At 39.7% G+C, this 17,080-nt stretch overlaps 1 protein-coding gene across 1 annotated transcript in view; it reads left to right on the top strand.

Annotated features, from left to right (window-relative positions):
• LOC146678143 (neural-cadherin-like) overlaps positions 1-17,080 on the top strand; it is a 334,730-nt gene that overhangs the window by 271,038 nt on the left and 46,612 nt on the right. Inside the window, exon 33 of the mRNA XM_085410097.1 lies at positions 10,968-11,232. Within this exon, the coding sequence (XP_085266223.1) occupies positions 10,968-11,232 (265 nt within the window). The remainder of the gene's footprint in view (positions 1-10,967; positions 11,233-17,080) is intronic.

Genomic DNA, 17,080 nt, shown 5'->3' with positions numbered 1-17,080 from the left:
CGTTCTGCAGCAACTTCCTTCAGGAGTTTCTTTTCATAGATGGCAACAGATTTGCAGCTTTTTGACGGGTTTACACGGTTAATCGCTGCATTATCACAAACACGTTGCATGTAATTGGCAGTATGACTCAATTATTGCTGATTTTTTGCCATTTTGATGCACCAAAGTCATTTTGAAGACTAGAGCTGGTTGCAGGTGGTCACGGGACTGGCCCCCGTCTTTTAAGCCATTGTTTCTCAACCTTTTGGAGCCATGGCACATATTTCACATTAGAAAAATCACGTGGCACAGCACCAAACAAAAATGTCACAAAAAGCATGATCATTTTTCCCCATAGACCAGGCACAGCAGAATTGGCTCGGTTTGTCCCCAGTATACCTTTGTTGCCTTCTTCTGACCACTACTCATGCTAGGAATTTTCTCCGGGACCAGGTCAGACTGACTACTTTTCCTTTTCACATATTTATCTATTGCTATTACGCGCTGTGTCGCCTCACAGCATGACTATTATGTAATTTCCTCTCTGTCTTCTTCTGTTTTACCTGCAGTTGGCAACACATTTAATTAGAGAAGGTAGTTGTACTGCCCTCTGGTGGAAGAGAATGTAATTGTTCTCCCCGTTACTCACGCCGATCGCTTAGAGTACTAATCAGGTGGAACCAGATAATCTTCCACGGCAGACCTGATCATTTCTTGGGAAACACTGTTCTAAGCAATGATTTCAAAGGCAACGAGGTTGCTCATCCATTGGACACTGTCAATAATAATTTTGGTCATACCACAGTCTCCAACCAGTGTTTGCCCCAGTGTGACTGTAGTGTGATGAGGATGGTTCAGGGTCACCTGATCGAACCCTATCAGATTGTCAAAATGGAAAGTTTTAAGCCTAATGTTAAAAGTAGGGAGAGTGTCGACCCCTCCAATCCAAGTTGAGAACTATTAGCAGCTCTAGGAACCACAAGTGAGCCTGCAGTCTGAGAGTGAAGTGCTCTGTTAGGATGAAGTGATACTATGAGGTCTTCAAAATATGATGTGGCCAAATTATTGGAGACTTTGTATGTGAGTTGAAAGATTTTAAGTTCAATTCTGGATTCAACAGGGAGCCAATAAAGGGAAGATAATGATGTTACTCTCTTCGGTACTCTTGCTGCAGCGTTTTGCTACCTGAAGGCTTTATAGAGAGATCTGAAAACAAACTGATAATACTGAATTATAATTTATAATATAGTTCAGCCTAGGAGTAATACATGCATGAATTCACTTTTCAGCATCGTTCTTTTCACTACTTTTAGTGATACTGTCCAGATTAAAGAAAGCAGTGCTGCGTATTTGTTTAACGTGCATGTTGAAGGCCACATCCTGATCACAAATGACTGCAACCTTCCTTTAGTGCTACTATAGGCCAAGGAAATGTCATCCAGAGAAGGTATCTGCTTCACAGATAAATATTATTTAATATAATCTACATTGCAATGAAAATGTATAATATTCCTTTAAAAAAAGCGCACATAAAATAAAAAGGGTGTAATAAAAAGTATTCAGTGACTAAGTTTGTGTGTGAGGAAATCATCTTGCAAATATTAACACACATAAGTTATTTTAGAGCAAAGCTTCACTTACTTGTTTTGAATTTCTCATGGTGAATAGAGCAACAGGGAACATCAGAAGTATCTGAGGTAGTTTGCAGCCCTGCCCTGAGTGAAGGAGGATTTTTAGGAAAGGATAGCCACAGCCTCTCTGTTCTCTACTTAACTGTTGCATTTGGGATCCATTCGTGATGTTCATAATGTTGAAATTCAAACCTAGAAGACAGCCAAGCATCTCTTATTACTCAAACAACATCAGACGTTAGAATCCAAAAGGAAGAGTCACCGTGAAAAAGCTTTACTCTTTTCTTTTCATGTACAGGGAGTGCAGAATTATTAGGCAAGTTGTATTTTTGAGGAATAATTTTATTATTGAACAACAACCATGTTCTCAATGAACCCAAAAACTCATTAATATCAAAGCTGAATGTTTTTGGAAGTAGTTTTTAGTTTGTTTTTAGTTTGAGTTATTTTAGGGGGATATCTGTGTGTGCAGGTGACTATTACTGTGCATAATTATTAGGCAACTTAACAAAAAACAAATATATACCCATTTCAATTATTTATTTTTACCAGTGAAACCAATATAACATCTCCACATTCACAAATAAACATTTCTGACATTCAAAAACAAAACAAAAACAAATCAGCGACCAATATAGCCACCTTTCTTTGCAAGGACACTCAAAAGCCTGCCATCCATGGATTCTGTCAGTGTTTTGATCTGTTCACCATCAACATTGCGTGCAGCAGCAACCACAGCCTCCCAGACACTGTTCAGAGAGGTGTACTGTTTTCCCTCCTTGTAAATCTCACATTTGATGATGGACCACAGGTTCTCAATGGGGTTCAGATCAGGTGAACAAGGAGGCCATGTCATTAGTTCTTCTTCTTTTATACCCTTTCTTGCCAGCCACGCTGTGGAGTACTTGGACGCGTGTGATGGAGCATTGTCCTGCATGGAAATCATGTTTTTCTTGAAGGATGCAGACTTCTTCCTGTACCACTGCTTGAAGAAGGTGTCTTCCAGAAACTGGCAGTAGGACTGGGAGTTGAGCTTGACTCCATCCTCAACCCGAAAAGGCCCCACAAGCTCATCTTTGATGACACCAGCCCAAACCAGTACTCCACCTCCACCTTACTGGCGTCTGAGTCGGACTGGAGCTCTCTGCCCTTTACCAATCCAGCCACGGGCCCATCCATCTGGCCCATCAAGACTCACTCTCATTTCATCAGTCCATAAAACCTTAGAAAAACCAGTCTTGAGATATTTCTTGGCCCAGTCTTGGCGTTTCAGCTTGTGTGTCTTGTTCAGTGGTGGTCGTCTTTCAGCCTTTCTTACCTTGGCCATGTCTCTGAGTATTGCACACCTTGTGCTTTTGGGCACTCCAGTGATGTTGCAGCTCTGAAATATGGCCAAACTGGTGGCAAGTGGCATCTTGGCAGCTGCACGCTTGACTTTTCTCAGTTCATGGGCAGTTATTTTGCGCCTTGGTTTTTCCACACGCTTCTTGCGACCCTGTTGACTATTTTGAATGAAACGCTTGATTGTTCGATGATCACGCTTCAGAAGCTTTGCAATTTTGAGACTGCTGCATCCCTCTGCAAGATATCTCACTATTTTTGACTTTTCTGAGCCTGTCAAGTCCTTCTTTTGACCCATTTTGCCAAAGGAAAGGACGTTGCCTAATAATTATGCACACCTGATATAGGGTGTTGATGTCATTAGACCACACCCCTTCTCATTACAGAGATGCACATCACCTAATATGCTTAATTGGTAGTAGGCTTTCGAGCCTATACAGCTTGGAGTAAGACAACATGCATGAAGAGGATGATGTGGACAAAATACTCATTTGCCTAATAATTCTGCACTCCCTGTAGAAGCTTCAGTCAGCGCTGACCATGGTCACAGAGACAGCTTTATATCAAATATATAGATGTATGTTATTTAAATATACAAATAGTAGGTATAATAGTTTGCAGCCCAAGAATTTTAAGAATTGGAACTAACTTTGATACATGCAGATATTTCACATAGACGTAGTCAAGATATTAGCTTATTTGCTGATATTGATTATGACCACACTGTTACTTAAGTACTAATTTATACTGCAATTAAACAAAAACCCACAAGAATTATCTTGTGGGTTTTATATAAAAACATTATATTAAATTATTCCGTGGCAAATTTAGTCATTTCGAATCTTTCATATAAAAAGAAAAGTATGAACCATTACACTAAGCAATTATTTTTGAATTAGCTCACGAGCTCCAGCATGATTTTTGGACCATCGGCCTCGACTTAACCAACCAGGAAATTCCTGCGCTCAGTGTTTGTGTTCGTGTCTTCAGAATTAATATTCATCGTAAAGGGAGCGTTGCTCCTCTCTTCAGTCTCATTACCTCGCAGTGAGAATGACCCATATTTTGGCTCACTGGGATCTTTGCTTTCTGTCACAGTGAGTGAATGCACACGAACACACCGATTCTATGGCACTAATCTTCTATTGACTACTGAGATAAAATGAAGTAGACGGGAGCTGAATTTCACTCGGTCGTACTACATTACACATAGCAATCTTTTGCTGTATATCACAAAGTGGGTTTATATCACAATTACTACGGTAAAGAAATAGTCTGAAAACTTTGAACTTATTTATTTTTAGCTCTTTTTTTGCAATTTAAAACTAAAAGACTGATGTAGATTTTACCCTTTCACCGCTTTAATTTTCACTTTTTGCCAGCTTTGTTAGATATGCTTAAATTTAATTATACCTAACCATGGACATAATTAAAGATGTTATTATTGGATTCTCTAGTACAGTGCAGATTTTATCCTGCACATTTTCTTTCCTGACTATTAATGTCTCAAAGGTAGATGAAATATTTATTATTCTTTTCAAACTTTGCTTTTGTGACCAGCACGATGACATTTGCAAACGTGATTACAAATTAATCACAGGTTATAAAAACAAACTTTAAAAAGACCTTTGAGGCAATAAGGCAAAAACTTTTATTACCCAGGAATGAGGAAAAAAATGTGTATGTGCTTCCTGAGTAACAGCTTGGGGAAAAGTGCTGACACCTTAGCCTCTCGCAATTTATTTTTTAACATAAGTAATTGTTATTGAGAAAGTATTGGAGGGCCGTGTTGGAGCTCGAGTTGCAATCACACTATAAGCGTAGTCCAGTGAACCATGCACGCCTGCTTTTTCAGGTGGGCCCACCCACGTCGCACAGCAAGCTGGACATTGGATTTCAAATGCACTCTGGCTTAGTATAAGTGCTCCATAAGATGTTTGAACCAGGCATTAACAGCTCAACATGACTGATTAGCGTACCATCACAATAAGTGGCTCAGCCACTGTTATTCATCATATAATTACACATATAGTTGCTCTTAATAAAAAAGTTTTCATAGATATTCATCAGACTTTGTATTTTACCACAAAGCTCGGTTACCATGTCAGTAGTGTGGCTGCAGAAAGCTGCACCACTCGAGCAGTCACTCTGTCATCCAATCATCCTGCTTTGTCTCTGTTTATATTCACGCACTGAGTTGCTGCACGAAACTTTATAGGATCAGCCCGTCTCATTGACGGGTCTATTATTAACATATTGAGCTCTCAAGTGGGGTGGTAGCAGAACCAAAAGGGGTAAAGGGCAGGTATTACGACATGGGAAGACAGAACCAGCATGAGATCATTGATGTTTGTATGACATCCCTAGCAGTTCCTTTCAGATTAAGGAAAGAAGGAGCTCATAAATGACAATCAAAGGTCATGTCCTTGTTGTAAAAACCAAAAGCTGCTTTTTCTCCACAGTCCATGCTGCATAGTATCAAATTTGCATCAACTTGCAGTTTATTTCTAAATGACAGGCTATTCCTTACTGCTTGATGGCTTGATGACTGATTAAATAAGACATTAAAATCTTGCTGGGCAAGAAGATGCTTTGCAGTTTTAATGCTTCATTAAGTTCACGCTGTTTGGCTCATTTATTTTTACAAGGCAGATTACCTTGACCGCAGGATGACAGACAGAATGACATCCTGAACTAAACTCATCAGTTGCACAGCCAGTCTCTTTCACATATGAAGAATTTGTGATTGATCACGTTATAAAGAATAGAATATGCACTTCTGTTTAAAATGACCTCGTTTAGTGAAGATCATGTAGATTTTTTCCTAAAATTGACACCAAACTGGAGCTTGTGGTGTTCGTGGAGAGTATTAAACATAAATTAAAGTGATCTGCCTTTAAGCTGGTAAAAATGCAAAACGATGCCATTTGCTCAACAGTTTTTATTTTTAATGGCAAAGTTGATGTGTAGTCCCGAAAGCATCTGACTGCAGATTAGGTCTCTGCAGACAAGCAGATATGGGTGCAGAAGGGCAATAACAATTGTACGAATGCAAAGTGGAAGCTGGTATTGAGCATCAAATTTCCTTCTATTCCCTAGTATAAATAAAGTTGAAGAAAAAATGCCTTCACTAGTCATATATGCACACAATCTACCTTCACACACCATTATTTAATCATGAGAACTGGGGAGATTAATGCATCATCTGCACATGTCTGCAATACTAAAGGCTGCGGCGCTGAGAGCAGTCTGTCGCAGGAAGCATCTGTGGGGAATGGAAGGGTCCCTGCAGTGGGACTGTTTACTGAAAAATGGAGTTGCACACCTTCACACACACCTAGTGCAAAAACACAAAGACACACTATCAAATGCACTCAGTCACATACCACCCAGGGAGCGGAGCAGGAGCCAAATTGCACCACTCCGTTCAGCTTTAATTGGGGGTAAAATCAGGTGGCAGTGAGTGTGTCTGGTTAGAAAGCTCTGCCCCAGTGGATTCTGAATATAATTAATACTTCATCACAGAGCCTTGAAATGAGCCACGGTCCTCCAACTAAACAACCTTGGAGCCATCCAACACTTTATCCAACTGAAGAAACGACCGTGGGATTGATGGAAAATCCAAAGATGGGCAGAGGAGGAAGGACTGACGTGACAAAGGGAAAAGGAGGAAAAAGAAAGAAGACTGCGAGATCAGTAGACAGCTACAGAGGGTGCTGGCAAGCGATGGCTGTTTTCTTTTTGACAAAGTTTTCCTCCCCAAAAACACTTGTTAAATCTTTATTTGTCGAGAATGAGTGAGAGAGTTAATGGTAGCCACCCACTTCTCCTTCACATCTCACTTTCTTTGTCTCAGTTCCTCTGCCCTTTTCATCTCAGTCCTCTGTTTATGTGGCAGCAGTGGCAGACAAAGATGGAGGGGAGAAAATTATGCTCAGTGGGACACTTGGAGGAAACAGTTTGAAATTGAAATGAGGACGACCCACCCACCGCCCAATCCCTCTTAACACTGCATATGGACATGTTCTATCCTGGTTTTCTTCTCCTTCTAGCTGAGTTTCATACACACACACATGCAGACACACAGCTTCCTGGACGGATTTTTTTTTTTGTTCAAATGAATATTGCTCTGTGATAGACATGTGGTGAGCATCACAGCCGAGCCAAAATCTTCATCTCGAGATCTGAGCCTTGAAGAGAACAGCTTGTTGTGTAAACACGGGGAAAAGTGCTGGTGTTCTCCCTTATTCTCCTCTCATCCACGAAGTCGCTTCCTCCTTTTGTCTCTCCCATTCCTCACAAGATTGTACTGGACAACCACGCCTGTGTGTGTGTGTGTGTGTGTGTGTGTGTGTGTGTGTGTGTGTGTGTGTGTGTGTGTGTGTGTGTGTGTGTGTCTGTCTGCGTGTCTGTGTGTGTCAGTGCTACAAATCAACAAATTGCAAGTTTAAATGCCAGCTTTCAATGTTCTCTCATTTAATATTTATTCTAGGCCCAGAGCAAAAGCAGAAATGACAATTACCTTTTTCCCAGGGTGTTTGTAATTAAATGGTAAGACACATGTTGTCACTGCTTAGGGAGTAAAACTGGCCGTAGGCGTTCTTGTGGTAGAATCCGATTGCTTGATATGAGAAAGGTTTACCTGAATGCACGTTCTGGTCATACAGTCATTAAACTGTGTTGGGAAATTTCTGTTTTGGGAATTATTTATTTTCCCCACGTCTAACCCCCATGGAATTGATCTGGCTTATTGGCCTACTGGCCAAATTGTCCTATTGATCCAATCTTTTAACATCCTTGTGGAATCTTTTCTTTCTTTTGATCCATTAGCTTTAAAACCTGAAATTTGAACTCAGGTCAGCGCAACATATTTTCCCTCTAATGGCATCCTGCCATTAAGAGAGTTCCTCTGCCAAGGAAAGATCTCTTTGTTTCTTTGTCTGCAAGAGTACACAAAAACCAGGCTGAATTTCATGACCTCCCATGAGGAAAAAAGCCATTAAATTTTGGTTTCTTGGCCTCAGTTTCAATTTGTTTACTGGGATTTTGAAATCCATGCTGCTCAGACTTCTGCCAATGCCCCAAAACAAAGAGGCTCTATGTCATTTAGTTTATGCCCACTAAGCACTGAAAAGTACACTTGAAAGGTGCTCAAAGATAGACAAACGTCAGCTTTGCTTTGCAAGAAAACTGTTTTCAGAGGAATCGTTTCGCAGGGAGGTTGACTGATAATCCCTTGAGAGCAGGTCTCTGTAAGGAGAGATATACTTAGTGTTTTCACATTAATTACCTCCCCCAAGCAGGTTTTGTTTTTGATAGCGTGTGTGTGCGTGCACCATTCTATCTGTAAACGTGATCGCTCAAAAAGCTTTGATTGAGGTGCAGAGTGGTCATGGTAACAATCCATTAAACTTTTGCTAATATCCACCGATTTTTCTTGCTCAAAAATTGACAAAAAGTGTAAAAAGGCCAGAGTATGACCTCTGACCTCTCCTTCAAGGCCAAAGTGATAATAATGGTAGACAGATCTATTTATTTAAGTTCTGTTTCTTACTGTGATTGTTTGTATTGACAGCATATAAGCAGGGAATGATATATGGGGATTCTAAATATCACATTACTTTGATCTCTGACATCTTCTTTAAGGTCAAATAAGTCCAAACGTTGATACAATGTTTTTTATCCAAAATTGTACTTAAAATGCTACATCGTCTGTTTTATTGGCAACATTTAGGACAATATGCTCTTATATAGGGATTCTAAATATGAAATTATAGTTTACATCCACATTTCATGTCACATTTGCACTTCACATCTGCGTTCCTTTCAAGCTCACCTCAATATATGTCGTGTCCTTAAACAAAGTGTCATGAGAATTAGTTAGAAACATACTGCAGTATAATGTTATGTATGAAGCTCAAGTTATTCATGTCCAGTTATTTACAAACCATTGGCTACTATCCATTTCCTACTCCGACAGTACTCCTATGCAATCAAAGTAGAAATCCGTCATGTTAGTCTGATTTTAATGCACTAAAAACTTACCTTTGAGAAGAACAAGAAAACCCAAAATGAATATGTAGTACAAAATATAATCCTGTTTGCTTAAAAATCAGAGAGTTCCAAGGCAAAAACTGCTGCTGACTGAAAAGAAGGACTTGTTTCATTTGCCAGAAATCATCTTTATAATCCACAAGACTGATTCTGTGGACAGATGAGACGAATTTGAACTTTTCTGACAGTTACATAAAACTAACCTCATTTGATAAAAAGAACATGGTGATGGTAGTGTGATTGTCTGGGTGTGACTTGCTGCTTCAGAGCCTGGACGAATTCCAGTAATCGATGAAACAGTTAATAGTGATCAGTTCTGAATTCTCGGGGTAAATGTTGACATGTTCTATCTTTCTCATAGTTGCGAATCAACTGGCAGCTACACTTTTGTGGAAACAGTTCAGATCAGAAGATGAGGCTCGAGCTGAGCAGGAAGAGGATAACATTTTAGCCACATGCTGGTGGCGCTGTGTCTTTCCTTCACGTGTTTGCTTCTTTGGTGAAAGGAACTCATCTCATCATATTTTTTTTTTTCAAGATGGCAAATCAGCATGCTGGCTTCCACAAACCAGAGCCTGCTCCTGTGTATATTTATTGGAATTAGTGTAATTTTACAATACAATACAACTTTATTTGTATAGCACCTTTAAAAGACCAGTGGTACACCAAAGTGCTTTACAATAAAAACAGGAAATTTAAGACAATAAATAAAAGACTATTAACAAAGTACCACATACGTCATCAGGTTAAGGGCACTAATTATACAACAATAAAAGGGAATATAAGAACAAAGTTACTAAGAACAGATATAGCTAAAAGATAAAGTACATAGATAAGAAATTGAACCAAATATAAAACAGGGACGCTAACTAGATGGAAAAGGTATGTTGAATAAATGAGTTTTTAAACGGGATTTAAAAGATAAAACGGAGTCTGACGCAGCGATAGGAAGGTTGTTCCACAGATTCGGTGCAACCAGGGCAAAAGCACGGTCACCCCTCGATTTAAGTCTAGATCTAGGCTGAGCCAGGAGTAATTGGGCTGAAGACCTGAGGGCTCGCCCAGGGACATATAGACTAAGAAGATCGACAAGATAACGAGGGGCTAAATTATTTATAATTTTAAAGGTGAGCAACAATATTTCAAATTCAATGCGATATTTTATGGGTAACCAATGCAACTCAATAAGAACTGGGGTGATAGAGGCATGCTTTCTAGTGCCAGTCAGGAGGCGAGCCGCAGCATTCTGGACAAGCTGAAGCCTGTGAAGGAGCGCGGAGTGAAGACCAAAGTAGAGGGAGTTACAGTAATCCAATCTAGAAGTCACAAAAGCATGAATGAGCTTTTCAAGATCTTTATGAGGGACATAGTGCTTAGCCTTAGCAATAAGGCGAAGTTGGTAGAAGCTAGATTTGATTACTGAAGACACTTGTTTGTTAAATTTGAAAGAGCTGTCCAGCAGAACCCCTAGGTCAGGGAAAGAAGTGGCAAAGGAACCAAAGGTATCAGCTGATTTTACACCAATTAGTGCAGATTTATGAATGAAGTATTCTTTTTTTCTAATAAGTAATCTCAAAAAAATGATTGACTGTACCTTTAAACGCTGAATTCATGAATATTCAAGTACTTTTCAGTTATATGCATCCCTGTGAAAATCTACGTACACCACATGATTGACCAACTTGTTGAACCACCTTTAAAAGCAATCATTTGAAGTGTTATTCTTTGTGCGGCTTTGTCAGTCTCTCATATTGTTGTGAAGGAATTTTGGCCCACTCTTCTTCACAGTGTTGCTTTAGATCACTGGCTTGTTGCGTGAACCAGTTTCCACCAAGCTTTGGTTGTTAGATGGTTGCTACTTCCTCTCTTACGTCCTGTGGAAACAGTAATGGCGTCCTTAGTTTTTCAGTCTCCTGCTGGATTTGTAAGGCTTATATTAATCGTCCTGTTTTCCCATTGCAGATCTTTCAGGGCCTTCTATGTGTTTTCTACAACCTTGGGGACGGGGACTACAACCTAACACTGCCCACTTATCGACTCGACAATGGTGAGTGGCACGAGGTCTTCCTAGATCGCCATGACAATGAGATGACACTACGAATGGATGGCGGCGGAGGACAGCGTGAGGTTTCAGGACTGCAGGGCCGGAGCCGAGAAATCATCATTGACCCCACTGTGGTGATGCTGGGAAACACTTTCCCTTCAGGCATCAACAAGAGCTTCCAGGGTAGGTGGTTACAGCATTAATCTAATAATACTGTCTCTCGGTGTCTGTCAGTCATGTAGATTTTGGATTTGTAACTTTTTTATGAGCAGAAAAAAAAAAGTCTCCAGACACCAGGGGCTGAATATGTACGTATATAAAAACATGCATGTATTTTTTTTCTACACAAACTGACATTTGTGAAACTAGAGCATGTGTGCACACTGGAAGAAATAAGTTTACCCATGCTTTCTCAGTTTAGCTGCACCACCTCTGAGCTTGAAAAGATTTAATTTTCCAGAGAAATCTTTGGGGGAAAAAAAAAAATCAGCTTTTATTTGTGCCCTCCATCGACTTCTTCTACTCCTACAACAGTGCTGATGTGCAGGTTTTCTTAGTAGCAACACGTATCATTCAGAAGAAGACAGCAGTGTATAAATGTTGACAAGGCTGTGCCGACATATACAACCAATGTGGCGACCATACACCAGTAAAAACACTAGATGAGAAGGACCAGAGCCCCACCTCCTAATCTTAATCACCTCGCCACACCGTCTGCCTTTACAAACAATTGTGAAAGAACGGGCTGTTTTAACCCTTGTATGGTGTTCGGGTCTGTGAGACCCGTTTTCAGTTTTTTTCAAAAGAAAAATTAACCCTTGTGTGGTGTTCGTATTTTTGTTACTCAGCCAGTGTTCATGGGTCTGGTGGACCCGCTAGAATTTTGGCTTTCCAAATTAACACTATCAAACAATTTTATGTTAAATTACTCAACAGATGTTTACTTCATCCCAATTACAAGCCATATGAACAGCAAACATGATTATTTTTTTCCCTTTACCTTTGTTAGATCACATTTATGAATTAATGTGCTTCTCGTTTTTTTTTTTTTTTTTTAAATAAAATGTTATAAAAAAAATAAATCAGTTATAATCAAGTGGAGTGAGTGGAAAGACACAACACATTTACACGTGAAGCAACATGTTTCACAACTAAATGGGATCAGCCGCTCATCAATGGTGATATTAGGCCCAGGGTTGTAAAACGGGGAGGTGGTGCACCCACTTATCCCACACTGTCTTGATGGCAGCTAGCTTGTCTCTCTGCCGTTGAGCTGGTCTGTTGTCTCGGTTATCAAAACGAATAATCCTGGAAATTTTGTGGAAGTTTTCCAGAGACATTGATGCATGGAAAGGTTCGTGCCGGTTTCTGCATCCCACAGGGATTCTGTGGATTCCCCTTTGGACCTGAAAACTCCTGCAAGGATGAGAACCCCAAAGTTGGCCTTTGGGGTTCTTAGATGAATTTGGTCCATCTCCTTCCACCTCTCTCCAAAAACACACCTTCCTTCTAGATTACTGCAATCCAGAAAAAATTTCTGGATGGAATCTGGGATGAAAAGCTCAAATGAAGACTTGATGTCCTGCACATGAGTAACTGTCAGCCGTGTTGGCCCTGGCTTATCACAGTAACAGCTCTGCAGGGTGGCTCATTTCTTGGGCAAGAAGACCATTCAATTTCACCAGTTATTGACATCCATATTTCTTCACTTGCTGTCTGGTGGGCTTGTTCTGGTCCTGGAGCTGGCAGCAGATGGGGTACTCGTCTTCGTTTTGTTACTAAATGATGCTCAACCTCCTCTTCTTCAAAGTCACTGTCAGACTCTGAATTTTCAGAAATGTGAAATATTCTGAAACCTCTTTGTCAACATCATCATCCGAAGCCCCTCTCTCTTCCAAAATCAATTGGATGGCCCTCGCAGCAGATAATCTTTTGCCATCTTGATCAGTTGTGATAAAGAACCACACTGGCAAAGTCTTATTTATAGTATTATGCCCCTAATTTGCAGGTGGGACAGGGTATGAGAAAATAAAATTTGGATCCCTCAAGAAAGAGGGTAAAATGTGCGGGAATGTAAGAGCGGACGGTGTTGGTAGTTGAATTTTCAACAATGTTGCAACTTTGTGCAGGAGGGGAGGAAAACACTATCAGCAGCACCAGAAAGGAGGAAGACAGAGTGTGGGAACACAGGATCTGCACTTTCAACACTTTTATTAGACCTGGGTCCAGTGGACCCGAACACCTTGTATGTAATGTAAATGCGTGGGGGGAGGTACAGTATGAGGTCATTGAAAATTAGTTCGGATTTATGTTCTTCACAGAAAATAAGCCAAAGCCAATGAATTTCAGGTTGAAAAAATAATTAATTGTTTAAAGAGCTCTGGGAACTTGATGGTATGGGCCTCCATAGCCTACAGTGCCTGTAGGTGTAATGTGCAGGTGGCTCAGAACGTTTGGTCATACAGTGTAGCTGGTTACCAGCAACTGAAGCTTCAAAACAAAAGTGAAGGGATTGTACTACAGTAAATTAATTATATCGTCTTTTTGATGGATGAAAAAATACAACATAAATAGCAAAATATACTTGATTGCCATTAAGAGGACACTGCTTTAGAAGATAACATAGAAAATAGTGCATGGACACATTTCTGCCTGTGTGCCTGCAGAGGATTTTAGATGTGAATTTATATTATTTTATGGGTCTGGCCCCAGGTGTTAAAAAATGAAAATCTGAAATTATTTTGTATCTTTGTAATATGAGCTCCTAAGTAGCACTTCCCAGCCAGGCTTATAGTAGTTACTTTGGATTCAAACTCAGGAGCTGTGGGGTACGTCTGCTCGGGAGAGACCGAAGCACAACATTCTGCAAGGACAACAAGAAGCTTTTTTGAGTGACCCTCAGAGCAAATCAATACCGATATCTCAGTAATCACTCAGGTTGGCGTTGGCATTTCTAACAAACCTGCTCAGCGCAGACTCTCAGAGACTGATTCTCCAGATGTGGACAGATGCCCGACGGTTACAGTCTGTTACTTTCTGCTCTCCCTCCCTGTATTTATAAATTGTCACGTTTTACGACCTCATTTCTATGAGTAACAACTGTAAAATATGCTTTGATGATTTGATGGATGAAAATATTTAGCTGATAGGTTTTGTTTGTACTGAATAATGGACCTATATTTCATTTTATAACACTAAATTAATGGCTTCACTCTTCTTGAATTGAACTGCAGTAGTGAGATTTTTTGAACTGCGGCACGCTAATGACTAAATATTTAAATGTCATTTTTTTCTCATTTCTGTAAAGCTGCTGCTTTTTCCTGCCATCCTAAAAATGAAATAGCAGTAAAACATTGTTTGCTCTTTCAGGGTGATTTATTACTCTGAGTTAAAGAAACCATACATAGTCTGAGTGAAAGAGCAGCATATTGATGTCGTGCAGATTTGTGCAAAGTTGGTGGTTCTGTCACAGTTAAATAGACTGTGATTAAATTTTCTTTGGTCATAATACAAATTAAATAGGTGATATTCTTCCAGTGTATCCATATGTGTTCAGCAATGACACAGTCCCAACACTGTTAATGAGGGAAAGCTGTCCAACCAGTTGGTGAGTGGTTGCTGGAGGTCGATGGCAGTCAAGCAGACCTAAAGACTGGTCAGTGACACTCACCAGGAAATGCAAGTTGCAAATGTTTATCCCCCAAATAGTTACAATATAACACTACTATAAGTATAATTGTGCTACAGCAAAGCTGGTGATACAAGTCCAAGTTGCAGAGAAAAAAGTTTTTAAAACCTCTGTGGTACAAAAATTAGCAAATCCTTAAAGTAGTTGAAATTAATCTGCACATTTTGTCGAGTCTTACTTCTAGAACTAATTTGTTTGAGTTGAGGTGTTGTTGTTTCTGTCCCAAGTGGGTTGTTGTTATAGCGTAGCTGCATTCCTTGTCCCCATCAGTAAACTGCTCAGTGTTATTCCAAATCCTGAAAATAATTAAAAACATTTTTTAATTGCCAAGGTGGTAAACACAGAAAAAGAAAAATGTAAAACTTTAAAGAAATGTAACCATTAATTGTGCCTTTTTCACAATAAATAATTATTGTGAAAAGTTTGAGGAGAAAGTAAAATTCACCCACGTTACAGAGTCCTTTTTCACAACACTAACTGGGCTGTGTAAACTGGATTGTTGAGTACCATTAACTAACCTAGTAATTGCTTGTTTCTACTTTTTTGTAGGGATGTTTCTCTGTACAGAAAACAATATATATTTATGTTCTGCAGAAAACAAAAGTCAGTCATAAATTTGCCCACAGAGTTTACACAAATCTAAGGCAGATGGATGTGAGCAGGGCTGAATCATTAAGGGTTAACATCTTCTTCGGGGAATAGAGGAAAAGGTTATGGCATACAACAATATAAATCTTCCAGAATTTCTCTGATGGATCGCACCGTGGCAAAATAACACAGAAGAATTGTTGTTGCTCGACACCATCTAAACACCATCCAGGCTCTGGTGTATATAATTTGTCTGAGTGTGTGGAAGAAAGAGATAATGTGATGTGTTTGATGTGTCACAGGGTAAGGTGAAAGGGGTGGTGTTTCATTCAGGCAGTTTAGCAAGTATTTTTTCTGAGGAGTGCTGCCAAAAATAGGTTGTTTTATCTCTTCATGTGTGCTCTTTTCAAGAGAGAATTGTGACATTTTTATGTATTACTGAATGATTGATATGACACTTTAATGGTTAATTCATCCAAATGCAGTTTTATTGTTAGCTGGGACGATGGCCATGGTCCCTACAGCTCTGTGTGTGTGTGTGTGTGTGTGTGTGTGTGTGTGTGTGTGTGTGTGTGTGTGTGTGTGTGTGTGTGTGTTGTAGTTTTTTCTGTGTATATGCTATAGTGTGCGCGAGTGGGTGTCAGATTACATTGATGTTATTCTTACAGCTATTTAAGGTCCACTTTTCCCAAAAACTTCAAGACTTCTAAACACAACTAGTCAGATGTCTGTATATATAATATATTAAATTATATCAGGTTCAGAACTGGACTCAGGATAACTTACTTAAACCATAAAGCAGCAACAAGCTGAACTCAACAAACTGTTTTTAATGCTGATAAAGGGAAAAATATATATGCTGGACAAGGATTTAAGCCAGAGGACTACACAGAACAGGACATGGAAACACAGTGCCATGTGGGAAAGAGGCAACAAACACAATAAGTGCTCACCAGGTAATTAAGAAGATGGAAAACACCAGGGAACACAGCTGCAACAAATCAAGTAAAATAGACAAGGAAGGTTAAACTCAATACCAGGCACACGAGATGCTATTAAAATAGAACAGGAACTAAGAAGCTGTCATCAACTGAAACAAGTATGGAACTAAAGGCACAGAAAACAGGAAACTCATAAGTGTAAGTAAGATAAACATAGCACTTCAGACAGAAGGCTATGGAGCTCACACATAATCCCATCATAAAACCAAAAACTCAGAGTGAACCTTCTGAGCTGGAGCACTTAACTAAAGGCATGCAATTCAACAAAAGAACTCACATCAAGCAAGGAAATAATGAGAATTACAGACACAAAGAAAGAACAAAAAGCTAAATGTGAACACTAAAAAATACAGGATCATAAATAGGATAAATGAAAGCACAAAACTAGAAAAAACTCAAAACCCGGGATCCACGCCGCAGGGACCCTGACAGGAACAGCTTTTTAAGTTAGCTAAGGACATGACAGCAATGTTTTACAGCGCAAAACTCCAAAGGATTTCACCACTGAAGGTATACGTATGATATCATTAAAAGACTGAGAAATCTCTATGCACATGGTCCAAGGACACAAACTGCATGGCATCATTTTTGATTCAATTCAGTTCAGTTCACTTTTATTTATACAGCACTTAATGACAACAACAGTCACCTCGAGGCACCTTAGCCCTTCATGCTGCGTTTCAGTAAAAGCAGGGATGGTTCTATCGTGGAAAACACTGAATGGGCTCAGGGACGTGTATGGAAAGCCATTGCA

This window comes from Rhamphochromis longiceps, linkage group LG1 (genome assembly GCF_057381845.1).
Source record: "Rhamphochromis longiceps isolate RC_006_pf linkage group LG1, R_longiceps_female_GT1.1, whole genome shotgun sequence".
NCBI classification, from domain to species: Eukaryota; Metazoa; Chordata; class Actinopteri; order Cichliformes; family Cichlidae; genus Rhamphochromis; species Rhamphochromis longiceps.
Note: the sequence above shows the minus strand (reverse complement) of the source record. Positions and strands in the feature narration are given on the sequence as shown.